Raw genomic sequence first — 26286 nt, 5'->3', positions numbered from 1 at the left:
TGGATGTGTTGTTAGCAAAGGGAACCATAATTATTTACAGAGAATTATTTTTACACGGATTTGTTGTTGGAACTTTCGTTTTTAATTGATCATTTATTTTATAAATAAATAAAGATTAAACAATGCATTACTATGAATATCACTATACTTTTTTAATATTTTATTAATAGCCAAATGGGACACATGTTTGAATTTATCCGCCTTAGACAAATAGTTACTCTCAAAATATTATTTTAATAGACATCAGGACATGTGTGTATTTTTAGTCCTTTTAGAGATGTGTACTTTTAGACCTTTTAATAATAATAAGTATAGGTGTAACAGTATTGCCCCAGTTATATTGGATTTGGATGTCGAAGTTAACCGACACTGGTTAACAGATGGTAATGAAACAAATCTTGAAAAAAATAAAAATCTTACTGTTTGGTTTTTTTTTTTTTTAAATAAAACAAATATACACCCATTATTTATTTTATTTTTAGCATGGCAAAGGCGCAAAAGCAAGTCATCAATGGTAGTAAAGAGATAAAAGTCAAACCAGATAAAAGCATATAAACTGTGAATCAAAACAAGAAAAGAAATGAAGAACAAGACTCCAAATTTATTAAGAACAAGAGTCAAAGCTCTGGAACGAAAACTACTAAAGGAGAAGAGCAGCAACAAGAATGACTTAAAGGTCTAGCCATCGTCAAGGCAACAACTCCAAAGTTACATTCACAAGGCGCCTCCGACAGGAGAAAAATCAAGGCAACAACTCTAAAACTACATCCACAAAGCACCTCCGACAAGGGAAAAATCACCATAACCCGCACAAGATCAAATCAAGTCAGAAACAACCAAAACCGATATAGAGTAGAGATCTAGTCGGAGAGAAAACAATAGATCCACCAATACAAACCGAAAACAAGCCACACATAAACAGATCTAACTGAACAAAAATAAAAATTGCGTATAAAACACCAACAGAACGAATTTATTGACACACACTGAGTTTATTGAAGCTGTGAGAGGCAAAAACGGCACCTCTCCACTCCCATGGAAGGGAGCAGAGCGAAAAACAGAGGGGAAGAAGGTTAGGGAGAAAGCATTCAGTTATCTGCAAACAATTTACCCTGCTATTTTCGAAGTACACCCATTATTTAACTACCCCCAATCGAACAATTAGAACTAATGAAGATAATCAAATGCATCATATAAAAGATAATGCTCCCTTCCAAAAACAAAAAAAAAAAAAAAGACTACGGAGTGCTCAATCTAGTTATTATTATTATTATATTTTTCCTGTCTAAACAAGCTAGTTATTTATACACTCTAAATATATTAAAGCCAAACTTTTTCAAAAATAAGCTGGCTTCCTTTTCTAAAATACTGACTTTTTCAAAGCTCTTCCTTTGAAGTGCTTTTTAACTGCTAGAACAAAAAAAAAGAAAAAAAAAGAAAAAAAAAAAAGAAATATTAGAATGCGAAAGCTACTACCATTAACATCACAAAGCCCATGAAGGAAATATCTAAATACATTGTTCTTAAGAACAATGTACACGAAATTTCAACAAGTAGCTTGAAATATACATATAGCAATCAAAAGATTATCATCAACTTCTAAGCCGTAGCTTTACCATTTCGGCTAAGTGAATTCATCAAAAGGAAAACCGACATTGTCTCCCAAAAAGCTAACTGAATAGCAAGTACTTCATATCTTGGATCAGTCTGCAAAGAGCAAGACAATCAGATAATCTGTGTTTACTGCCTTAGAAAAAAGAGTTGATTGACTTTATTACCGAAAAAAAGAGTTGATTATTTGGAATAAAAATAGAGCAGTTAAATTGTACCTCCAACCAATGGAACACTAATCAGCATCCAAGGGAGTAACATCTTTCTGCACAATCTGCTGTCACAAAATTCCTTTAGGTCATTGAGATAAATGTAGTGGAAAAGTTGTCATAAACTAATAATAACAGATCTCCAAAATTTCTCATATTCTCTAATGTAAATCATGTCATTCAAAAATTTAACCAATGTCTACAGGAATGTTAACCCTTCTGCCCTCAGAATTTAATTCTACTCTCGGATACCGTTGTGGTTGGAAGAGCAGTCCATGAATGAGAAAAAAAAGTGAATTACAATGTTGTAGACAATGCAGTATTATAAATTAACAATGTAGCCATAGAAATTGCTTACGTCAATCAAATGGGTTCAATAGGAATATTCTATGCTGCCTTTTGGGACGCTGATTGTAGAAACTTGATGGTTAGTGATTTAGTTTTAGAATATATATATAATTGCACCCTCAGTTTGAACGCATAACATTTATATGGAGAAAGAAAGCTCTCCCAAACAATTGCTGCCTCACACCAACACAATGCAAATTTACAACAGCCAAACAACTACATTTCATAGAAGTGAAGATTAAAAATGAAAGAGAACCACAAAATGATTGACCTCAAAATTTGCAAACACTACCTGTGATATGTATTCTTTAATTTTCTCACTAATTGATTCATCTAAAGCTCGCTCCGCCAGCTCATAAAACAAGGTATTGCCTTCAGGGCCATTGACTTTGTACTTCTGCAAATACCTATAGAACAGCATAGTGCTAGGTATAAGAAACTAGGTTCTATTTAGTGCACGAATTTGTTTCAATCAAAAGCACTGCATGTGAATAATCCACCCTATTTGGTGGTTCTAACCTTTGAAGAACAAGTGCCTCCAGAGCCTGCTTGATGTTTCCAAGGGCTGGATGGTTTTCATCAGTTTCACTTAATCCCAACCGCCTCAAATGATGCCAAAGACTTTCTGCAATGCATTCAGAACAACAAGGGTAGCTCTGCCATGTAAGATTCCCATGAGAAATAAAATGACATAACATGAAATAATGTTCCTTCAAATAAATCTAATATTTTAGATCGAGGATATAGCCTCATCAGGTGACAGTAAGTAGTAACCATCTGAATGTCACATTTTGCCAGGCATCCTTAAGAAATTTTTGCAAAGTGGGATGTCCAATAAACAGATGGTCGTGGTTTCAAAAAAGATTCAGGATATAACCAAGGAGTTGTCATATCATCTAAGGTGAAAAACAATAACTCTGATTCTTAGCCCCAAATTTCTCCATCCATACTGGAATTATGCTAAGAGTGAATTATTGCTTAATATGACAAAAAAACAGGGCAATCCATTTAGAAAGCATACCTTCAGGGATTTTGCCTCCAGCAAGGTGTATAATACTTATAACAACGAAAGTGAAACCAGTAAGATGCGATGTATTGACATCCTCAATATATTTTTTATACACACTTGCAGGTAGCTGACTTATGATCACATATGCTTTTGGATCTGCAACACCTGGATTACATTGTAAAAACCAAATTTAGAAAAGAAAAGAAAAAAGGAAGAAAGAAAACAATAGAAATATGTCCTCGCACTGAACACTATCTTAGATAGTGGCGCCCAGAATTCGTCTACAAAACAGTTGGTCAGTGGTTTCTCATAGAATGTATGGGATAATTTTATTATGGAATTGAAATAATTTATCAGTAAATCATTAAACAACTCCTATAAACAGCGGAACCAAGCCTAACCGTTGATGCATTACTTTTTCGAAGCAGTGCTACATTATCAAGGCAGTGTTCGTCTTAAAATGCAACTTTAACAAGGAAATTTTCTGTAAAACTAAGACTGACAAATCTTATGAATGGACTTGTCCAGATGGACTCCCTCTAAATTTTAAATTTAATTAACATGACCATGTATTTATCTTTTATAAGGGTATTTTCATCTTCATTTTATACCCTATGTTTTGACATCAACCAAAAGCAAGATCATATTTGAATGATGGTATATAATTTTGATTTGGACCTAACAATATTTGATCTGCACACTTGGTCCATATAAAACAAACAAATTTAATGTCATCGCAATGACTGAACTGAACCCCAAAAGCACAGCGGACAGAAAGGGTAACGTCTGTCTAGAATGGAAGCCACCACACCACACCAAGTAAACATACGAGTTTGTGCTACAACAGCAAGTCATATGAGCAGGAACGCAATCACTTGATGTTGATCACAACAATATGCACGTCATATAACTTTCTGTAACGCTTCAAAACAAAATGGATGTATGCAGTGTCATGTGGTGGCTTTCACAGCTTATACATGCTCCGGATCACTCTTTTTTATGATTTTTTTTAAATTAGTGATAGCTTCTCACTCTGTTGTGAAGTGCGACCCTGATTTGTTGATGAAGGACGAGCTCGTTGAAGCTCCCTCATTTCATACCCAAAAATGCTTGAGAGCTTTGCTTTGGCCCCATTGATCACAAAAGCAGGGAGTGCCCACTGCTGATAATTTTTAGTAACCAGTTGAGTAAGCTCCTCCCTTTTAATTGGGCACCCAGCATTATGTTGGGTTTTAAAAAGGACATAGCGAATCACTTCCGCAATAAGTTTGTCCTTCTCCTGTAGCAAGAATATTTTTCAAAATCAGACATGAAATTTATCCTGCTCATATCTGAAAATATAAATGAAAGTGAGGCATCATACACACCTCTTCAGAAATATCAAATTGAGAGCAATCCTCAGCAGCAGTTGCCATCCTGAAGCAAAGACATGCCATGGTATATATATTTACAAAACGTATAATGAACTCAACATGTCATCAATCTTATTGAAATTTCGAAACAATCCTAGAAACTATTTGTTGAAAAACTAAACAAACCATAAATTCATTGATTAGGTTGTAGCTTATTATTAACCACAATACAAAATCTACCACATAAAGCTGACACTCACCGAAGGAATTTCTTTCTTAATTTTAGTTTCAACACAAATAGGACAGTAAGATTTGTATTGTTGTAGCCAAAATGCCTAGGTGATTGCAGGTGATGGGCTTAATGCCTGCTCAGGTGCTCACGTAATAGTCCAAGAGACTGATAAAAAATAACAATAAAAAAAATCAGGTTCTCTTATACACATCTATTGGTAGGTAAGTCACTCACACACCCAATTTTGCCCCCAAAGGGACTCAAACCCTCAATCTTTCATTCGGAAGGATGAGAAGATGCCACTTGAGCTAGAGGAAAACATAAAATCAACAGCAGAACACAGAGTGAGACAATCACACAAGGACCTTTTTTTTAGCCTAGTTCGAACATGATTAGGACAGATGAGTTTTGTTTGTTGCCGCCAAAATGCCAGGTGATAGACCTACTTTCCTGCCCAGGTACTTACACGCCCAGGTGCTTACACAATAATCCGAGTGACTGTGTTCATTTTTGGTAAGTAGACCCACAATTGCCCTTAATGGGACTTAGAACCTCAACCTTCGATTTGGAAGGAGGAAGTGATACCACTTGAGCTAAAGGCTCAGTAGTATTAGGCTATCTTAATGCACCAAACTAGTTCAAAACTTTGTATTCCTGTCTGAAACTAGGAATTTTCTAAGGACAGAAATTCAAACAAGAGGAAGGGGGAACCAAGAAAAGGAAATTAATTTAGAAAATTGGAAAAATAGAAGAACACACTCTTCCTAGAAACACCATTGCCTTCAAGATAACCAAATGTTGCTTAAAAACACAATTTGTAATCAGCATTTGTCTTCAAATTCCAAAGATAAAGCAGTCCGATGCCAACTAGAGCATATAAGGAAAGGAAGCATGATTTCAACTTTGGCAAGAAATTTATGATGGTATGTCCAAATAGAAGTGACTGGCAAGCATAAGCCCCTTAAAATCCGAGCAAGTGTATATAAAACTATCTTCTTTAGCAAGTGTTAATTACAATGAATGTGCCATAATCCTTCACTCCTTAAATAAAATTGAAAATTGTGACTTCCAAATGCATTGCCCATATACAGTTTGTAAGTTACAAACCTAACATCTGAGCATCTGACTGAATTTTCAAACTATACAACAATAAGCATACAAATCACCTTAAAAACCTAATTTTTGTTTGGTTGCCAATAAAGGGTAGGCAAACAAGAGAACATAAAATTGTTAATTGTAAATTTGATTCTGGGTCTAGAAACCAAAAACCCCCCAATCAATTTGGCCTTGTAAGACCATAAGACTTAGTTAAGCCAGTATATCGTTCTACTAAAACCCAAAACAACAAGAATCATGAGATACCAAAAAATCGCTTTATTCTCTTCTCCTCCATTTTTCTGAGCAACTAATCAGAGGGTAAATGAAAACTCAGGTCAGAGAATCAAGAAGAGGCAAAACTCAAATAAAATAGGTAACTAAAGTGACCCAAAGCCAGATCAAATGGAATATGAAACAGTTGGATATATATATACACACACGCGCAAAAACCAGGGTAAATTTAGCTCCATTACCAATCAGTTTTAGCACAAAAACGAGAGAGAGAGAGAGGAAGGAGAGAATACCTCTACAGTTGTTTCGAAGCTGTAGCAGAGAGCAGAGAGCAGACAGGACATTGAAATCGCTTCCCGCCCACCCAAAAGTGTATGGTATACCAATTGTTCATACGCGTAATTATAGGTTAGGTTGGTAATTTCAAGTTAGGTTAACTTATTTTTTATTTTTTTTATTTTTTTATTTTTTGGCCTACAAAAATTTTCGAGTTATGTTAGGTCACATCTCTCATTCTAAATCGAGCACTGTTATACCGAGGCGGACGTCATGACAATTGTTACTACTTTTCCTTTAAAATAAGCACATTTAAAAAACCATAAAATATATTTATCGGTAACGAATTTTAAACCTAATTGTTAAAATTCAAATCAAAAGACCATAAAATAAATTTATACCATATAATTAAATATGTTAATTTAGTTTGACCGATTCATGTGATTTATTGTTAATGAATTTTACTACAAAATATTAACAGTGTTAATTTTGTATAATTTTTTTTTTAAAATAACTAGATTCACGCTTCAATATTTGTACACAATTATCACAAATTAATGAAAAACTCGTGATAAATCAAAAATTATAGTGAGATTGACCTCGTGACAGTATTACTCTAACTCAATTGAAAATTAATTAAAGATCATTTTAACTTTAACCTACTAATTGATGATATGGCATTATATAGATTTTAATGCCACGTGGAGCCAATTCATTGGCAGGTCTTCTTCTATAAGATTTAATGGGCTTGCATGCATTTGTTGAATTGTATAGTATTGCCAAAATTAGAGCTTCAATTTTGTTGCCTAACTATTTAATAGGTCATCATTAAACTGTGATTTTAGAAAGACAATATGATTCTAAATGTTCACATAGACTAAATCAGTTTTACCTTTCTATGATTCAAGAACCACTGATCATGCCAAAAGTGAACCAATCTGACAAAATTGTCAAAACAATTTTCAGAAAAGTGACCCAAACTGATAAAATTCTGTGACAATTTGGATTAGAGTAACATTTTTTTTTTCAAAAACAATAAAATTTGCACTCTGGTACAAGTATACGCCCAACAGTTCCGTATAACCCACCCACCCAAAAAGATAAATGAAAAAAGAGAGGAATAAACTCAGTTGACTTATGTACAGAATAAATGGCGGATCCTACAAAGGCTGAATCTCCAAATTACTGGATTCGGAATCTTTATCGGTGGAAGGTGCCAGAGACTCCTGGTTCATCACTTGAACTGTCATCTCTTGAACAGCCGGAGGATCCACTATTGTGGTCGTCGTGGAAGAACTATCAGTTAGATGTCCCTTCATCTCCCTGTGCTCCTGACACAAGGCGCACCAGTGCAGGCAGCAGTGGACCATGCACGGGTCACAGGGAGAGTCCTGCAATGAAGCAGCACCACAAAAGTCAATAAATAGCAAGCCATCACAAAAATTTGAAGCTCCATAACAAAGAAAGTGACACTGTATGGCTATTTCTGGGTGTCAAACCAATTTTCCGATTGATCCTGAGAAACTGAAAAGTTCAAGAGAATTGTTTTACAGCATACATATCTAGGAGAACTTGCCGCGAAACTCAAGGTAATGTCTTATTAGAAGGCATACACAAAAAGCAAGTAAAAAACACAGACACCAGAAGTATGAAAGCCCAAAACCAATTTTTCTTAATGCATGGCATCTCTAAATTCAGTTGTGCTGTGTGCTACTTGAGTTTAAAAGCAGCAGGAATTGAAAATAAAAGGAAAGGCAGCACTTACGACAGTAAACCTTCGAGGGAGTCATCTAGTAGATATCAAACTTCTATGTACAAGCACTTAACAAATCTTATAGCAGATGATGTACTGTCGAACGATTGTGTTATAAAATAAGCCGTTAAACAAACAAACTCACCCAATTTCCGCTATTCAGAATCAAGTATGCCTAGCGAACTAACTTTGAACCCCTTTTTTCCCATTTTCCTGCAAGTGATTACCAAGTTAATCATGGCATATTTTCCATTATGATGTGGTTGCTTAAGTTTCATGGGTCCCATGGAGAAACTAATCTGAGGTGACCAACTGTAAAGAATACACATTTGCAGACCAAGTCCCAAGTCAGGGCACACTCGAAAAAATTATGGCAGGACACGCACGATTTCATTAGGAATAAGTGCAGCTTAAACAACGAGAGAAAATACAATCATTGATAAGGACCATAGCATAATTCACAACCATGAATTGTTGGCACATCAGATTCCCTATCCATTAAAAGTATTTATAGATAACAGTCGGAAGTATGCTGGAGATAGTAAACCAAGAGCCTAACCAATGCCCTGCTGGCGGCCCAATCATAATGGGGAATAAGAATGTCATACATGATATGTAAAGCACATATATAAAATAATTGTGGGATTGATGATCATATATATATCACGACCAGCACCCCATAATGAAGATAAAGGATCTATATCTAAGAAATTTCTCTTAGCAAGTAGGACATAAGAACTAGAAGGGAGAAGGTATAAAAGCTTATTCATAGAAAGGCTTTCTGCCCATACAACACATTAAAATCAACATCTGTTTTCCTACATAAATGCTTTTACCGTGGAGAATAATTCAAGATTCAGAGATTATCAACGTTCATCCTAAAATTTCTACCATATTTCTATGTTTGTGTTATAAATATTCTCAAAGTAAAGTAAGCTGCTTGTGAGCATGTGTAAATTCATAAACTTATGCATGGACAAAGAAACGTTAAAGGGCGCATTTCACGCAATCTACCATTCTTCTATGAGAAATCAGCCTTCTACACCAAGAAAAGTGAAATCACCTTTAAATGATATTTTCTCTGCAATGATTCCCGAGCCATGCCATTGTAGATGCCACACATCCACCAAGCAAATAACAAACCCTCACCAATGAGAACAGATGTATGTGGATCAATGCCATGAACAACTGCTGTTACCGCAGCTAGTGCCATACCACCTTCAACACATACTGCGTGACAAACACATGCGTTGTTCCAAGGGATTTCCTCTTTCAAGCTTTCAATATTATATCCAAACAACACACATGGGCAGAACAGTCCAGTACAGCCTGGAAATGAACAAAATATTCAAGAATGCACAACTATCATTAATGCAAAGATTGACATCTATCAAATGAGACCAAAAATACGTTCATATGTACATAACATTATAAAAAATAAAATATCATTTTCTTGAAAAGGAAAATTTGTAAACTAATTTCCATACACCATATTTTACCGTATTAGCCAACAGAAGTTTTGAGCATCACCTTCAGAACAATGAGATGTAGTAATTTTAAAAACCATCAATGCAACCAACCACAACCACTATTTATTTCTAAACCATATGGATAAGCTTCTACCATTATCTAGTGTGGTTCTTGTTAATCAAGAATGGAGAAAGGTAAAATATCTTAGGTAAACCCAAGAAAGCATGAGACTTAGTTCACAAGATGCAAATATGTATATTTTTGAAGATCAAAGAAATAGATAAAAAAAAATAAAAAATTGGGTTCTTGGGATGTAATTTGAAATTTTAAAAGTCAACTTGCTAAAAAGTAAGACAATAGAACCCTTACAACTGTCGGTATCTTCAAGACAACCAAAAATCCCTGTCGTCCAATCTTCATCAGAAGGGGGTTCGTAGGTTGGAGGTAGGGTTTGCCCACATTCTTGGCATCTACGAGCATGCAACTGTCAAATAAAGTAATCAGCAATGAAATGAAATAAATCCAACAGATTATCTCTAATTCTTTGCACTTCAAATAAAATGGAAATAAAACATTCCAATTTGACAATGAATATTGGTCGGTATTTCCAATAAAACTAATTAGAACCAACAACTTTTTGCTTCTTTCTTAGCAATTTATGAATTTTATGTACATGTACCAAAATTCAGATATCCAAGCCTCAGTTTCATATAAAGCAACACCATTATTTTTTTTTAAAAAAAAAAAAAAAGAAAAAAAAAAAAAGAAGAAGAAATATTATGATTATCGACCAACCTGTGCAAGCAAACATGTACAAATTCATGTTGTCATCATAATTTTCATAGAAATATACCATCATTTTCATCATCATATCATTTTCTAAAATAGCAGCTCGTGATCACATCCAATTTGACTAATTTGTAAAAATAAAATTCTTTGCTTATAGACAATTACTTGGAAATCACTAATGCCATGTTTGGCGACATGGAATCCATGGTTTGGGCTAAAAGAAAAATAATTTAAATTGTGAACCAACATGGTCCACAATCAATTCCAAATCAGGGATTCCATGCTGTCAAACACAGCACCACTGCAATCTCAATCCAATCAATATACATTGTCATCAATACTATTTCGTAAAAAATATTCAATTTCATATCAATCCATGCAGCTGTTATCATTATCTACAACCTACTAAATTCAATACACACATATATGTACATATGTTTTAATTATTATCCGTAGATTAAACATATATGGATCTGTCTGTGGATTTATGCGTGTATATGTACACAGATTCGCATAAAGCAATTTCATTAAAAATAACTGCATATCAACCATGGTTTTAACTTTTATCAAATCAACCGTAGGTCCCACTAAATTTTGCATTATATATACAAAGATGCGCATACCTACATACAAAAGCAATAATATATGTACATAGATATATAGATATAAGAATTATAGAGAAAACAAAGAATGATACAAGAGAGAGATGAACCTGTACAACATCAATGGGTTGGTTGAGCTCTCCAGGTGTGATGTTCTGTAATGGAGCTTGTTCCTTGGTGAGCTTCACGTAAGTCCCTTCAGCCATCTTAACACTCGAATCGTCAAAAACCCAAAAGATTCATATATCTACATTTATGTGTGTGTGTGTGTGTGTATATATATATGCACGCAATATATATGTGCAGAGAGAGAGAGAGAGGGGAAGGGAGAGGATAGAGTCTAACCGCTAAAACGGAGAAACCTTCTCCAAATTTAGAGAGGGGTTTCTTTCTGAAGGTCGTTAATGGTGCAACGCCCTCGTTATTGTTGGTCATTGTAGCGGAGGAACGGCATCGTACTTATATACCTAAAGTACTAATACAACATAATTTGACCTGATTACACTTTTAAATACTGTATCAATCTAAGAATGTTTTTCTATTTTATCCTTTTCGACTTTTTATATTTTTACATTCCTGTCCATAAAAATAGATGAATGATATTATATATTTTTATTTATTTTTGGGAAGTACGGTGGGTGTATGCTAAAAGATAGATCAATATCTTCTTTTGCATGCTAAAAGATGAGATCATTATCTTCTTTTGCCTATAACATACCGTATTTAGTATAAGTATTTGTATTTCTTTTTCTTTTAGTTTGATTTTTTTCAAAAATCTAATAGCATTAAAAATAAAAATTAAAAAAATTGGAGTTTTTCAGTAGATTTGTTGTTAATAGAAGTTTAGGCCTGTTGATAGAAGTTTTGGGCCTTTCGGGTAGGAGAAAAGATCTTGTATCCTCTAATGAAGCGTCGAAAGAGAACCGAAGTGACTCGCTCTTCAAAATAGAAGTGTTCAAACCAGTGATCCTTGGTCGGTCCTTTTAGTCAAGGCTAATGCTTCTATAAATTGCCGGTCCCGGACCAGGGTGATGAATATCTCCTTTGAAAATATGAGACTAAAGCTCAATATCTTCAATGCCGCTCAACAATTAAGAACATCATTTAAATCTGCATCAACTTGGGAATGAAGAATATTGTCACGAGGAAAGCCTTTGGCGATGAGAGACTTCAACCTTAACCTTCCAGCCTCTCCTTAATATAACTTTCTTCAATGGATTTCAGGATTTTTCTTCATTTTATTCTAGATAGAGCCATGAACATCTCTTCTTCCAGTTGCTGCAACAAATAAAAGTATATAACAGCAACAACAAAAACCTCAAACAAAAAGTTAGAAGACAATAAAAACAAAAATTAAGATTAGAAGAGGAACAAAATTTAGCCTCATTAATGAAAAATTCTGTACGTCTTTTCATTCTTTCCATTCCTATATGGAACAGGACACAAAACAGACCGGTGGATATATATATATATAAGGGAGAGAGAAAAAAAGGGAAAAATACAAAGATCAAATGATTTACAATATCCCTTCATTCACCTATGCACCCATTATAGTAGTCCTCCACCTAGATTAGACCCACTGAAGCTGCTCCCTTCTATTTCAATGGCATGTAACTCCTCTGTCAAAACCATTTGTCGGAACTCCATTTCTATAAGAGATTTCCTTGCAGCATCTATCTGTTGCCGTAACTCATCCAACTCCATCTCGCGTACTTTGCGTTTTGAAACTGCAATAACTCTGTCAACCCTTTGTTGCAACCACTCCACATTATACCCAACCGTAGCTGCATCAGCTATCTGTTTCTGTATGAGCTGCAATTCATTTGAATCTAGTGTGTCCAGAGTATGGGTGCATAGTCGATCCACGACATCAGCAACCAACTCCAAAAATGCAGACTTAGCAGCTGTACTCTTCAGTATGCTCCCTAATGTAATGTCACCACACTTTGCAAAAACTTTCTTGATGATAAAATCATTATGGGGAGAGAGAGTATACTCATTCATGTCTGATACAATGGAACCCTGAGTATCCCCCGGAGCACCAGTTTCAGAAGACGCATTCTCACATGGCTCCTCTTGGTCTACTTCTACCTTATTGCCAGGTGGTGTTACCACCACATTGACTGGAACTACAGACTCTACCTCTGGGGTTCCTGTGGTAACTATGGTAGCCTCTACTGTTGGCACCATCGGCACAACAGCCTCAGCAGAGACTACCATTGGAAAGGTCACCACCTCAACTACATCCAAGCTGGTCCCGGTAGTAGACACTATTGTAGTCTCAACACCCTCCCAGACATCCCCTTTCTCATCCTGATCTTGCCTCACTATTTGAAGCTCGTCCTCCCCAGCCCCATGACTGGCAGTTTGAACTATTGACTGCTTTACTACTCTGTTCTTCACTTGCTCACACACAACCTTTTCCTCTTCATCAACTAAGCCTGCCCTGACAGAAATAGCAGAACACCCTGAACAACTTCCAGACAAGGAAGAGGGGGTTCCTGAAATGAATTAAGGATGAATTTCAACTCAATCCAACATCTAACTGTTGGTAAGCTACTGTTAAATGAGTAAAATGAGTCCTGAAAATTACTAAAATGACCTTAAGGTTAACTGCATGAAATTCTCCTGAACTATAAATAAGTTGCATGTTACTTTTTTCTTTTTTTCTTTTTTTCCTTTTTTTTTTTTTTAAATAAGTGAGTTGCATGTTACTTATTCAAAAAAAAAAAGTTGCATGTTACCCCATCGAATAAGTAGTACTCAGTAATATGCAATTTTTTTAGAAAAACATATAGCTTAGTGGGTTTTATGCAATTAATCCAAAAGGGTTATGAAGATGCAAGAAATTCCTCCTCCCTTTCTCTCTCTAGAATTCTTACATTTCAACCAAAAAAATATCCCCCTTCCTCTATCCATTACTTCTCCTATTTATAGATATTTACAAATGTTGATGGGCTGCTGGATCTAGGCCCATTCCTCTATGAGTTCTGGTCATCTTTGATGGGCTATTCGTGTTCGGCCCATATGGCAGTGTCTTTCTATGGGCCTGACTCATCTGTACGGACCGGATGTCGCGTTTGCAAGTCATATCCGGCCCATGTCACTTCGGGCCTCCTCAACTGCCCCCATAATTACCCCTTGTTTAATAAGGGGGTAATTATTGAAGGCGTCTCATCATGACGTTGACGGCTCGAGAAACCCACATGGGGGAACGGACGGTCAGATCCAGAATCAATGTTCTGGGGCTCGATGAATTTCTCGCCTTCCTGACGCTTCGGCCCTCGGGTCCCCCTCGCCTTTATAAGGCTCTAGAATACCACTTCATGCCTTTTTACCGTCTCCATCATCAGTCAAATCTCTCGTTCATGTTTTTAGAACAATGCTAAATTTCTTCCGGTGAAATCCTTCAAGAGTCATTCTTCCAGCGGTCTTGCAGTGCTCTTTGTTGCTTTCTACCTCAGAGGTTAGTTTTGTTCTTTTTTACTTTCGGCAGGCTTCTTTTTACCCTTTTAGATCCTTCAATCACTTCCACCATGGTTGTAGATCTAGATGTTCTTCGTATGAGACTTAGACTTCCTGACAACATCCAAGTTAGGGTTTGCCCTAAGGATGTTAATATTATGACCGGTGCCGGCCTTCTTCCCGGCGAAGTTTTATTTTCAAACCTTCAACTGAATGTCGTTAGGTTCCCTCTGCACCCCTTCTTTAATTATGTCTTCAATAGACTGGGGATATCCCCCCTGCAGGTAAACCCCAATTTATTTAGAATCATATCCGTTATGCTACTGTTGATTCGTGACAGAAGTCTGGACCTTGACCTCATAGATCTTCTTCTGTGTTATAAGTTTAGTAAGATCCGAACTAACGAGCCATTCTACCACCTCTACCCGATCGACAAGATGTCCATATGTACGGATACAATCAAATCTGAAAAGGGTTGGAGGGATAACATTGTGGGCATCAGTGGGGCCTGGTCTTCGCCGGCTGCAGAGGATTACCCAATCCCGAGCGCCTTTGGCGTCTGTTCTGTTTCCTCATATAAGAAATTCAAATCTCATAAAAACGATTGTCCCTGCGAAACATGCGTTCCTCGCTTTTGTACTTTCTTATGTCGCTCCTTAGGCATACCTTGTGATGACTTGAGCTACAGTGTTTGCAGGGATAGGAGTAATTACTTGAAGAAATACGTTCTGAACGATATTCCTTCTTGCTCAGACCTCCTCACTTCAGACAACCTTCTAGCGCTCTCATCCCTCGGCTATACCATGAGCAGGCGTCAGATTCCATCCTTTGGTAGGAGGAAAAATACTCCCCCAACCACTTCTGCTGCTGGAGCAACCTCCTCTCCTGCATCAGCCTCTTCCTCAGCCACCATCTCTGACACCATCCCGAGTACGGTGGCTATTGATCCTGTTGTCAGCACCCCTGCTACCAACCCGAGCGCGTCTCCACAAGTCACTACTGCCCCTGCTGCCGCTGGGGGCGCTCGGGACAAAGAACGAGGCAAAAGGCCTCATCCTGACGGTGGAGTCGACCCTGAGGAGAAACCTCTTATAAGAAGGACCCGAGTCTCTGGGCCGAGTGCTCTCTTGCATCGCCCAGTCGGAGCTTCTGCCCCCTCCGGGCCTGTTGCAGCTGGTGCCTCTGCTTCTGCTTCTGCTTCTCCTTCTCTTCCCGCTTTACCACCATGGGCTCCTCGGTACACCCGAACGGATGGGACGTTCGTGAAGCCGAACGAGACCATGTTAAAGGATGGCCAGACCGCCATTGTGTATTATAGGAGCATGTGGACTCCGAAAGACCTTGAGGCGGCGAAAGGTCTATCCCAAAAGGATGTGTTCAGCCGCTTTCCCCAATCTGCCATGGAGGTGACTTTTATTTTCTAACTCATGAATCCTCTCATACTATTTGGTCTTGCCTTCATCCGACCAGACTATCGGTTTAACCATTATTAATGTATATCTATGTAGACTTTATTCGGTATGATGGCTATGCAGAAGCAGGTGGAAATAGGGAATGCCAGGGCCCGTAAGTTCTCTGACAGCCTGGAGGTGGCCAATAAGGAAAACGACCTTCTCGCCAGCAAGAATACCGAGGTATTGGCTCGGCTTGAAAAAACCGAACAAGAAAGAGATGTCTTGAAGAAAGAAAACGACTCTCTTCAGGATGAGAAGGATGCCCTCCAGCTTGAGAAGAGTGTCTGGCAGACTGAACGTGATTCAATCAGAGACGAAAAGGCAGAGCTCCAGTGCCTTCTGGCTGATGAACAGTCTGCTCGGATGGCTTTTGAGAAAAGAGCTCTGGACGAGCGCAATGCTCTGATTGATACCATCAGCAGAGTGAACGGTGGAATGCTGGCTCTTCATGCTCGGTTCTCAAGAGTCGGAGCTCTTAGATATGCTCAGGGATTCCGAGAAGGTTTCTCCGACCGAGTTCCGGCTGAGGGACAGACCAGCTCAACCCCAGATGAGGTTGATAAGGATTTAGGGATTGATCCTCTGGGGGTCTATGTTGACCTAGAACCCACCGAAGCGGAGCACATATTTGATGAATGTCAGGATATTGCTTCCTCTAGGATCACTACAGCTCCTCCTACCGTTCCTCATTCGTCAACTATGGTATCTCCCATAGTCACTGCTGACGTTGTCCCCCAGCAGAATGACTCTGTTATTCATCTTGATTCCCCACCTCGTGAGGGTGAGATGGCTGACGGGACCGAGGAGGCAGATCGGCACAACCAGGAGGCTGTCGGTACTGGGGCAGCTAGCTAGGACTCCTCCAGACTCTTCGATTCCATACTTTTTTTGTAACAATGTGACTTGAGTACCTCATTTTTTGTAACTCCAATGCTTATCATGAATGAGATGACAGAACTCTTTTTTCTCTTTTTTCTTTGTGTTACGCTCTGTTCAAACCCATTTTCAATATATATATACTTTTTCTTTTCTTTTTTTTTTATATTAACTTTGTCGTGTGCGTGTTTATGGCAAGTGCCTGGCGTTCGGCTTATGGTGCCAGCTGCCACTTATCTTGCTTAAGTGCCTGGCGCTCGGCTAGAATGCCACTTGCCACTTGGCTTTTTATTTTTTAGCAAGTGCCTGGCGTTCGGCTTATGGTGCCAGCTGCCACTTATTTTGCTTAAGTGCCTGGCGCTCGGCTAGAATGCCACTTGCCACTTGGCTTTTTATTTTTTTTTTTTGAAAACCCATTGAAAAGGAAAGTTATTTTTATAAATTTCAGGAATTTGCACATTCATACGTACTTGATTGACAACAAACAACACCCAATAAAGCCGAAACTTAGCTTTTATTGGTAGTACCTCTTCAGAGACATGGCATTCCAGGGCTTGCTGACCAACCTTCCCGCCATGGTCTCTAACGTATATGCTCCCTTCCCTATGACTTCTGCAATTCTGTATGGGCCTTCCCATGGTGGCATCGTTTTTTTGACTATCCCCACCTTTCTTTTCAGAACCAGATCGCCAGGGGCAAAATCTCTGTGCTTCACTATTTTGTTGTGACTATTCGCCAATACTTGCTGGTATTATGCTAACCTTATTGCTGCAGCGTCCCTCTTTTCGTCTATCATATCGAGGTTCAATCTTAATATTCTGTCGTTCTAATCTCGACTCCATGCTAAGCTTCTGATAGTTGGGACCAAGTGCTCAACCGGTATAACCGCCTCGGTACCATATGCCATTGCAAACGGGCTCTCTCCAGTGAGCCGCCTTGGGGTGGTCCTGTAAGCCCATAGGACGTTCGGGAGCTCATCCAACCACTTCCCTTTATGGTTCTCCAGCTTCTTCTTAATGCAGGCGAAAATTGTTCTGTTTGTGATTTCTGCTTGTCCATTGGCCTGAGGATGACTTACTACAGCCAACTTCTGATTTATTCCATACTCCTCCAGCAGCTCTCTTACTTGCTTGCTGTCGAGGTTCGTGCTATTATCCATGACTATTGACCTTGGAACGCCGAAACGGCAGATAATATTGCTCCAAATAAATCGTCTCACATGAGTCTGAGTCACGCTTGGATATGGTTCTGCTTCCACCCACTTAGTGAAGTAATCCGTGGCCAGTAGCACATACTTGTTCTGAGCTCTTGCCGTTGGCAGAGGACCGACCACATCTATCCCCCATTGCGCGAAAGGCCATGGTGAGGCCATTACGTGCAATTCCTCAGGTGGTTGGTGGATCAATGGTCCATATCGTTGACATTTATCGCACCTTCGAGAGAACTCCTCCGCATCTCTTGACATGTTCGGCCAGAAATACCCTTGTGTCATTGCTTTATGCGCTAACGATCTTCACCCAGAATGATTGCCACATACGCCTTCATGAATAGCTCGCAACACCTGCTGCGACTCTGCGGGGGTGACACACTTCAAGTATGGGCCAGAGTAGGACCTTCTGTACAGCTGGTTATGCACGATGGCGTATTTTGCAGCATTCTTTTTGATTTTCCTAGCTTCATCCCTTTGCATAGGCAAAACGCCATCTCGAATATAAGTGATGATGAATCCAACTCGGTTCATACGGTATGACATTGACTTGCCAAGGGTCAGAGTCCAAAGGTTCTTCGAAAATAGATGGCTGGGTTAATATTCCTATGGGAATCACCCTCGCCAATGTTTCACCAGAACTCGAAGCACTACATGCTAACCGGTCCGTATCTGCGTTCTGTTCCCTCGGTAACTGTATGAATTCAATCTTTGCAAAGTCCTTGGCTTTATGCAGAACGGCAGAACGATATGCCTCCATCGTGTCATCCTTGGTCGCGTACTCACCATTTACCTGCCGAACAATCAACTATGAGTCACTATAAACAGTCAAACTTCTGACCTGTAGCTCTCTGGCCAACTTTAACCCATTCAGTAACGCCTCGTATTCCGCTTCATTATTGGTGGCTCGGAACTCAAGTCTGAGTGCTTGACTCAAAGAAGTACCCTCTGGGGTTTGCAGTTTAACCCCAATTCCAGCCCCCATCTGGTTAGAGGAGCCATCCACAAAAGCTTCCAAGAGCCGCACCTAAGGTCTTCTTCCGTGTCCTCAGAGTCACATTCTAGCAGGAAATCGGCTACCGCTTGTCCTTTGACAGCTGTTCTCGGCTCATATGTTATGTCAAATGAACTTAACTCTATAGCCCACTTTGTCATTCTGCCCGAGAGTTCTGGCTTGTGCATAAGCACTCTGATTGGAAAAGTTGTTAGAACAGCTATAGGGTGGGATTCGAAATAATGCTTCAACTTTCTTTTTGCGTTTACAAGTGCAAGTATCACCCGTTCGGCCTTCGAGTATCTTCGTTCTACCTCGGTCATTGTTTTACTGACATAAAATACCGAGTGTTGCACCCCTTCCTTGCAACGAATCAGAACGGCACTCGTCGCAACACTAGATACTCCAAGATATAAAAATAACTTTTCTTCTGGATCCGGGGCTGACAGGACTAGTGGATTCTGCATATATTCCTTCAAATGGGTCAGTGCTTGTCGTTGCTCATCTCCCCAGACCTGTCTTCCATGACTCCGAATCGTGTCAAAGAACGGCTTGCAGCGGTCTGACAACTTAGAAATGAATCGACTTAATGCAGCTATTCGTCCTGTGAGGGCTTGCACCTCTCTGATCGTCTTTGGCTCGGCATTCTTAATCAAAGCCTCTGCTTGAGCGGGGCTAACTTCGATGCCTCTGCGGTTGACCACGTGTCCCAAAAACTGACCGGAACTCACACCGAACGAGCACTTGGTTGGATTGAGCCTCATCCCATATCGCCTCAGCACATCAAATACATCTTGCAGATGTTTCAGATGATCATCCTTCTTCCTACTCTTTACCACCATATCATCAATATAGGCTTCCACAATCTTTCCTATTTGATCCTTGAAAATTTTGCTAACAAGTCTTTGATAAGTTGCTCCCGCGTTCTTTAGTCCGAAAGGCATAACTTTGTAGCAGTATGTCCCTCGCTCGGTTACAAAAGAAGTTTTTTCTTCATCTGCCGGGTTCATAGGGATCTGATTATAACCTGAATAAGCGTCCAGAAAGGTCAAACGCTCATACCCGGTGGTGGCATCCACCATTTGATCAATCTTTGGCAGCGGGAAGCTATCCTTCGGACAGGCTTTGTTCAAATTGGTGAAATCAATGCATACTCGCCATTTCCCATTCTTCTTCTGCACGACAACGACGTTGGACAACCAATCAGGGTAGTGTACTTCTCTGATAAATCCCGCATCAAGCAGCCTATCAACTTCCTCGGCTATGATTTGGTTGCGTTCTGGAGCAAATCTTCGTTGCTTTTTTTTTACTGGTTTGAAATTGGGATTGACATTCAAGGAATGACAGGATACGGAGGGATTAATTCCAGGCATGACTAGGTGACTCCATGCAAATACATCGACATTGTGAGACAAGAAGTCAACTAGCTCTTGCTGCTCTTCCCTGGTTAGTCTTATTCCTACTCTGGTAGTTCGCTCTGGCCTGGACTGATCGATCTGCACATCCAGAAGGGGCTCTTCGGTCAAGTCAACTGACTCCTCCACCCTGTTCTGCTTGGGCGGAGGTTCATGTAATTGCTATCTGGGGCTTGCCGATCGGACGGGCGCCTTCGCTTTCCCAGCATACTTTAGTGTGACGGAATAACACTCTTTGGCTGCAACCTGATCCCCACGAATGTCTATCACCTTATTTCCATCGGGTCCGAGGCACCTCATGACCTGATGCAAAGTTGAGGATACACCTTGGACTCTGTGAATCCATCCTCTTCCCATCAGGAGATTGTACGAGGGGTGAATCTCTACAACCACAAAAGTTTCCATAAGAGCTCGTTCTGCAGCTTGAACTTCTACTTCCACCATTCCGACGGGCTCCACCCTCTTGCCATCGAATCCTAACAGGGGATTTCCAGTGGGCTTGAGCCTCTCTGGTTTAATCTCGAGCCGATCAAATGTGTCCCTCGGCATGACATTCGCACTGCTCCCGGGATCGATCAGAACTCTGCGCACCAGGCAGTCCGCCACTGTCAAACTGACTACCAACGGGTCTTCATGGGGGACTTGAACACGCTGCAGGTCTGTCCTGTCGAACTTTATCTGTATCGATGTGATCTGCTGGTGTAGAGTATTCACACTGCTGACCCTTTTCTTCATCTGCGCCTGCCGTAGGCGCGCTCGGAGTAGCTCATCTGAATCTTCGCTGGGCTCGGGTCGACCGTGGATAGCATTGATTATACGAACTGGTTGTGAATTGTGGGAGCTTTGTTTATAACTCCTTTTTATTTGTTCCATCGGTCGATTCTGCTCTGTCGCCGAGCCTTGAACATAACTCGCGAACTCCCCTCTAGCTATCAACATCTCCACTTGCCTTCTCAAATTCCTGCATTCGTTAGTCTGATGACCGAAATCGGAGTGAAAAACACAATGTTTAGTCTGATCTCTCTGTTCGAGGGGTTGCCTAATTGGCAGTGGTGGATGAAACTTATCTTTGTTCTCCTGATATAGCCTCGCCAGAGTGACCTTCAGCAGAGTGATCAACTCTTCCTCCCTGGACCTCTTTTCTGCCTTCCAGGAGGTCTGACGCTGCGGCTGAGCCTGCTTCTGCCTGATCTTTGCCTTGGACTTTTCCTCGGTCGACACGAGCGACGCTGTCCGAGCATTGGCTGCCTCCTCTTCTTCTAGGCGCACAAAGCCGTCGGCTCTTTCATTGAGTTCATCCATAGTCGTCGGCGTGTTCACTACCAAACTGGTATGGAACAGAGTGCCACGTGTCATGGCTAACTTGAAGGCTTGAACCGCTGTAGAAGGGTGGCATTCGATCACCATACTCAGTGAGATTAAACCTGGTGAGAAAAGCCTGGAGACGTTCGTCTTTGTGCTGTCTCATTGTGAATAGGCTTGAGATGTCCTTCGGCGGACGCTTGTTCCCATAGTACTGGCTTATGAACCGATCGCACAGGTCTCGGAAGCTACCAATGGAGCTCCTAGGCAAGTTCTTGAACCAGCTGAGCGCCGGTCCAGCTAGGCTTGTAGGGAAACATTTGCACATTAAAGTGTCGTTTTCCGTATTCAAGGCCATCTTCAACTGGATATGGTACACATGATCGATCGGATCGGTTGTTCCGTCAAACAGAATAAAGACTGGCATAGCAAACTTCCTTGGATGCGGGGCATTCAGGATCTCGTCAGTGAATGGTGAATCAACCGTCCGAGCCGCGGATCGGAGTGCTTCATTCTCTCTTTGGCGCCCAATGGTAGCTCTGTGAGCTACTGTTCTGCTCTCCGAACCGCGATGAGTGATTGTAGCCATGGAGGGCCGGTAGGACGGATCGAACGACCGTTCCTCTATGAACTCTCTCTGCTAAGGCGACGCAACTTGGCGGCGATCAACCTCTATCACTTCCTCTCGGTTGAACCTTTCCCGATGCGGATCGAAGGTCATGGCTTCGTTCTGTCTGATCTGCTCATGTCGCGGATCAACGTGAGTCGATCCTTCGTGATCCTCAACTCGACGAGCATTTGGCGGCAAATCATCCATCCTCCTTTCATCACGGTGGAGAGCTGACCGATTGTTCTCGTCCTGCTCGCCTTGATGCGCGATATTAGATTGAACACCTCCTTCACCGGCCGGAAGTGGACGCGAAACCGCGGGTATTTGCTGATGTTGCATTCCAGCTTTCAATTCTGCATTCTCTTTTTTGAGAGCCTCGATCAAGTTCATCAACTCCTCAAGCTTCGTTTGCTGGACAGCCTCCATCGGATTGGAGCTTTCACCTATCATTATTCCTGAACGGAGTAAAGGCATTAATCTCAAGTTCGTGAGTAGATCCGAGCTTCGTGAGTGGGAATTTTTCAGATCTGGTTTTGAATTCTCCGAATTATGCTCACGGTTGACGAGATCTGAATTGTTCGAATTCTAAATCCGTCAGATCCTGCCACAATCGAACAACTCGTTGTTGCGTAGATCTGAAGCCACTTCTGCCAAAGCAACAGGAACTAAAATTCCTCCAAAGTAGGTCACAATCGCTCAGATCTGGATCCAACTTCGCTTCCCACAGACGGCGCCAATTGAAGATGCAAGAAATTCCTCCTCCCTTTCTCTCTCTAGAATTCTTACATTTCAACCAAAAAAATATCCCCCTTCCTCTATCCATTACTTCTCCTATTTATAGATATTTACAAATGTTGATGGGCTGCTGGATCTAGGCCCATTCCTCTATGAGTTCTGGTCATCTTTGATGGGCTATTCGTGTTCGGCCCATATGGCAGTGTCTTTCTATGGGCCTGACCCATCTGTACGGACCGGATGTCGCGTTTGCAAGTCATATCCGGCCCATGTCACTTCGGGCCTCCTCAGGTTAATTGAGGGGTCCAAAAAAATAAAATAAATAAATAAACACCTAATGCATCAACCAATTGATTCTTAATGGTAACTTCATGGATGTGATTGTAGAAAAATAATAACAATTTCTTTAACTGTTCATTTCTTGCAAAATATTTGGTATTTCAAGGCGGTAATATTTGTTAAACATTTAGTAAAGGGTTATACAGAATTTATAGTTCAAAGGGTTTTTATTCAATTACCCCTACCCTGCGGCAACCCACACATACAAAACCAAACCAAAAAATTAAAAAAATAAAAAATAAAATAAACCCCAAGAGTTCATGCTTTGTTTTATTATTTTAATTTATTTTATTCTTTTGATAAGTATGTGCCACATGTTTTAATAAAGTGATTAAGGAAGCAAAAAAATTAAAATAAAATTGTAACTGTGAATTCTCCAAGTAATGACAGTCATATTCTATATGAACACACAAGTTTCAAAACCAAACAACAAGAGACTGAATATTAAATTTGAGGAGCCCAATCATGAATAATAAAATAATGCAAACAAGGTTATCAGACATGAACATTCTTTTCAAATTGGAAAGACTTAGCCTAATTAGTCAATGCCAAAGGAAGATCATCAATGGATATTGAAGAGATGACATCATGTGAGCCCACATGACTGCGATCTCAATTTCACATTGTTTTAGTCCACCTAAATTTCAGCCTCAATAGCATTACTCTTCTCACATATATAGATATAAAAGTAACTATCTTTGCAACATTGAAGAAGATAAATTAAACAATTTAAATCTGGAAAAGACCAAGAAACTCACCAAACAGAGGAGAAACAGCTGATTGCAATGTTGAAGTAACGCCGGAGGAATCAGGTGAACTGCTGGTACCAGAACTCGAAAAAGAACCAGCAGTGGCTGATGAAGTAGCTGTGCTAGTAGCTGAAGCTGCTGAAGCAGTAGTAGTCGAGGATGAAGAATAACTCGGACAAAAAGCAGGATATGCTGGCCACGAAGAAGAGGTTGTTGTAGCCACACAGGCGTTGGTCGTGACAGTTGAAAACAATGACGAAGAATCTGATCCAAACAAGGTTGAAGAAGGTCTAGAAGACGAACCAGACCAAATCAAGCTTGAAAAACCACTAGTAGAAACAGAATTGGGAGAAGATGATTCGAACAGGGTCGTAGTAATCGAACCCGTACCTAAAGAAGCACCTGTAGAAACAGAGTTGGGAGAAGATGATCCGAACAGAGTCGTAGGACCTAAAGAAGCACCAGTAGAAACAGAGTTGGGAGAAGGTGATCCAAACAGAGACCTAGGACCTAAAGAAGCACAAGTGGAAACAGAGTTGGGAGAAGATGATCCGAACAGAGTCGTAGGACCTAAAGAAGCACCAGTAGAAAAAGAGTTGGGAGAAGATGATCCGAACAGAGTCGTAGGACCTAAAGAAGCACCAGTAGAAACAGAGTTGGCAGAAGATGATCCGAACAGAGACCTAGGACCTAAAGAAGCACCAGTAGAAACAGAGTTGGGAGAAGATGATCCGAACAGAGTCGTAGGACCTAAAGAAGCACCAGTAGAAACAGAGTTGGCAGAAGATGATCCGAACAGAGCCGTAGGACCTAAAGAAGCACCAGTAGAAACAGAGATGGCAGAAGATGATCCGAACAGAGACCTAGGACCTAAAGAAGCACCAGTAGAAACAGAGTTGGCAGAAGATGATCCGAACAGAGCCGTAGGACCTAAAGAAGCACCAGTAGAAACAGAGTTGGCAGAAGATGATCCGAACGGAGACCTAGGACCAAAAGAAGCAGGTCCAAACATGGTTCGGTTAGTGGAATCCGGAAACAAAGAAGATCCGAATAGATCAGAATTGGGTAAGGGAGACGATGATACCCACCCCCAAATCGTCCCAAACAGAAGCGGATCGGCCGTGCTCGTCGCAGAAACCGAAAATGGAGAAGAAGAAGTGGACAACCCAAAGCCTAAGGAAGGAGCGGAAGTGAAGCTAGGGTTAGGGTTTGCGAAGGGAGAAGACGAGGAGGGGGAAGTGAAAGCAAAGGCAAAAGTTGAAGAAGACGACGAAGAGGATGAGTTAGGGTTCAACGAAGGGAATGAGAATTGCGAGGAAGATAATGACGTTGGTGAGTATTGGGTCGAAGATGACGAAGAGAACGCAGAGAATAAAGGGATTGAGGTTGAAGATGAAAATGGTGATTGATGATTCATTTTTAATTTGTTATTATATCTCTCTTTCACTTTTAGCTCTTTCAGTCAAGAAGAGACTGTCCTTTTCGTGTTTGGTACTGTGGACCAGTTAAATACATATTTTTGAATTGAGAAAACCGCCTCATAAAAGTACATTAATAAATTACAAAATTACATCATTGTCTTTATTTAATTAATCCATCAAACATCAAATAAATTAAAATTATTTAATAATTTCTCCTTTGGTACTTCCATTACAAATCAAATTATGTTAACCTTGGGAATACCGAAGGGCTCCTTCAAATTCAAATTAATTTAGAATTGGAAAAAATAAAAAAAATTCAGATTTTAATTTCAATCATGGACAAACATTTTCATTTAATTTTGCCTTTTTTTTTCTTTTTTTTTTCCTTTTTTGTACAGGTTTATACATAGCATGATTCATGAATTTGTAGAACAGTTTAAAGACACGACTGTAATTTTATAATTATATTTTTAAAAAATAATATAATTATAGTATAATTTTAAAATATAATATTAGTAATTAAAAATATAATAAAAATTTTTATATAAAAAACAAATACCAGTATCTAATATTGAGTTTTAAATTAATTATTTCATTTAGTAAGAATTATTTTTTTTTATTCGTATTTTTATTGTTACAACTTACAATAAGTATTGTGAATGCAATTGGATATTGGTGGATTGAGTTTTAGTTTCGAGATAGACTAATTCATAAAGTTTGCATAATTTTCCAGACAATT

The 26286-nt window shown here is 39.7% G+C and overlaps 3 protein-coding genes across 4 annotated transcripts; all 3 read right to left on the bottom strand.

Moving 5' to 3' along the window:
• Positions 1 to 1455: 1455 nt before the first annotated feature.
• On the bottom strand, positions 1456 to 6500 carry LOC132276485 (uncharacterized). Of its 2 annotated transcripts, none has more exons than XM_059777918.1 (8): positions 6384 to 6500; positions 4545 to 4593; positions 4210 to 4456; positions 3190 to 3342; positions 2688 to 2793; positions 2461 to 2575; positions 1830 to 1885; positions 1456 to 1743 (listed from the first exon to the last, which is right to left on the bottom strand). In XM_059777918.1, exons 2-7 carry the CDS (start codon positions 4590 to 4592, stop codon positions 1847 to 1849), a joined length of 708 nt encoding a protein of 235 aa, XP_059633901.1. In that variant the 5' UTR covers position 4593; positions 6384 to 6500; the 3' UTR covers positions 1456 to 1743; positions 1830 to 1846. The 2 variants fall into 2 exon arrangements, with proteins under 2 accessions (XP_059633901.1, XP_059633900.1); XM_059777917.1 differs by having other exon boundaries at positions 1456 to 1707; positions 6384 to 6497.
• An 838-nt stretch (positions 6501 to 7338) lies between these two features.
• Positions 7339 to 12218, bottom strand: LOC132276484 (cell number regulator 6-like). The gene is made up of 5 exons (XM_059777915.1): positions 11326 to 12218; positions 11091 to 11186; positions 9959 to 10073; positions 9183 to 9448; positions 7339 to 7757 (listed from the first exon to the last, which is right to left on the bottom strand). Exons 1-5 carry the CDS (start codon positions 11413 to 11415, stop codon positions 7527 to 7529), a joined length of 798 nt encoding a protein of 265 aa, XP_059633898.1. The 5' UTR covers positions 11416 to 12218; the 3' UTR covers positions 7339 to 7526.
• Positions 12219 to 12310: 92 nt separating this feature from the next.
• LOC132276483 (uncharacterized) lies at positions 12311 to 25592 on the bottom strand. The gene is made up of 2 exons (XM_059777914.1): positions 24136 to 25592; positions 12311 to 13481 (listed from the first exon to the last, which is right to left on the bottom strand). Exons 1-2 carry the CDS (start codon positions 25541 to 25543, stop codon positions 12529 to 12531), a joined length of 2361 nt encoding a protein of 786 aa, XP_059633897.1. The 5' UTR covers positions 25544 to 25592; the 3' UTR covers positions 12311 to 12528.
• Positions 25593 to 26286: the final 694 nt, after the last annotated feature.

The sequence above is a fragment of the Cornus florida genome, unplaced genomic scaffold (genome assembly GCF_030987335.1).
Source record: "Cornus florida cultivar Cherokee Brave unplaced genomic scaffold, ASM3098733v1 CherokeeBrave_3.0.0_Hap2_Chr10, whole genome shotgun sequence".
NCBI classification, from domain to species: Eukaryota; Viridiplantae; Streptophyta; class Magnoliopsida; order Cornales; family Cornaceae; genus Cornus; species Cornus florida.
This window is presented reverse-complemented; position numbering and strand designations above follow the sequence as displayed.

Coding starts and splice junctions, on each gene's coding strand:
- LOC132276485 (XM_059777918.1), bottom strand. CDS start 4,592: ATGGCAACTGCTGCTGAGGATTGCTCTCAATTTGATATTTCTGAAGAG. Junction 2,794..3,189: donor TGGAGGCAAAATCCCTGAAG/GTATGCTTTCTA, acceptor AATGCATTGCAG/AAAGTCTTTGGCATCATTTG. Junction 2,576..2,687: donor GAGGCACTTGTTCTTCAAAG/GTTAGAACCACC, acceptor GCTGTTCTATAG/GTATTTGCAGAAGTACAAAG.
- LOC132276484 (XM_059777915.1), bottom strand. CDS start 11,415: ATGACCAACAATAACGAGGGCGTTGCACCATTAACGACCTTCAGAAAG. Junction 11,187..11,325: donor AAGGTTTCTCCGTTTTAGCG/GTTAGACTCTAT, acceptor TCGAGTGTTAAG/ATGGCTGAAGGGACTTACGT. Junction 9,449..9,958: donor TCTTGAAGATACCGACAGTT/GTAAGGGTTCTA, acceptor GTTCATTTCCAG/GCTGTACTGGACTGTTCTGC.
- LOC132276483 (XM_059777914.1), bottom strand. CDS start 25,543: ATGAATCATCAATCACCATTTTCATCTTCAACCTCAATCCCTTTATTC. Junction 13,482..24,135: donor AGCTGTTTCTCCTCTGTTTG/GTGAGTTTCTTG, acceptor AATTCATTTCAG/GAACCCCCTCTTCCTTGTCT.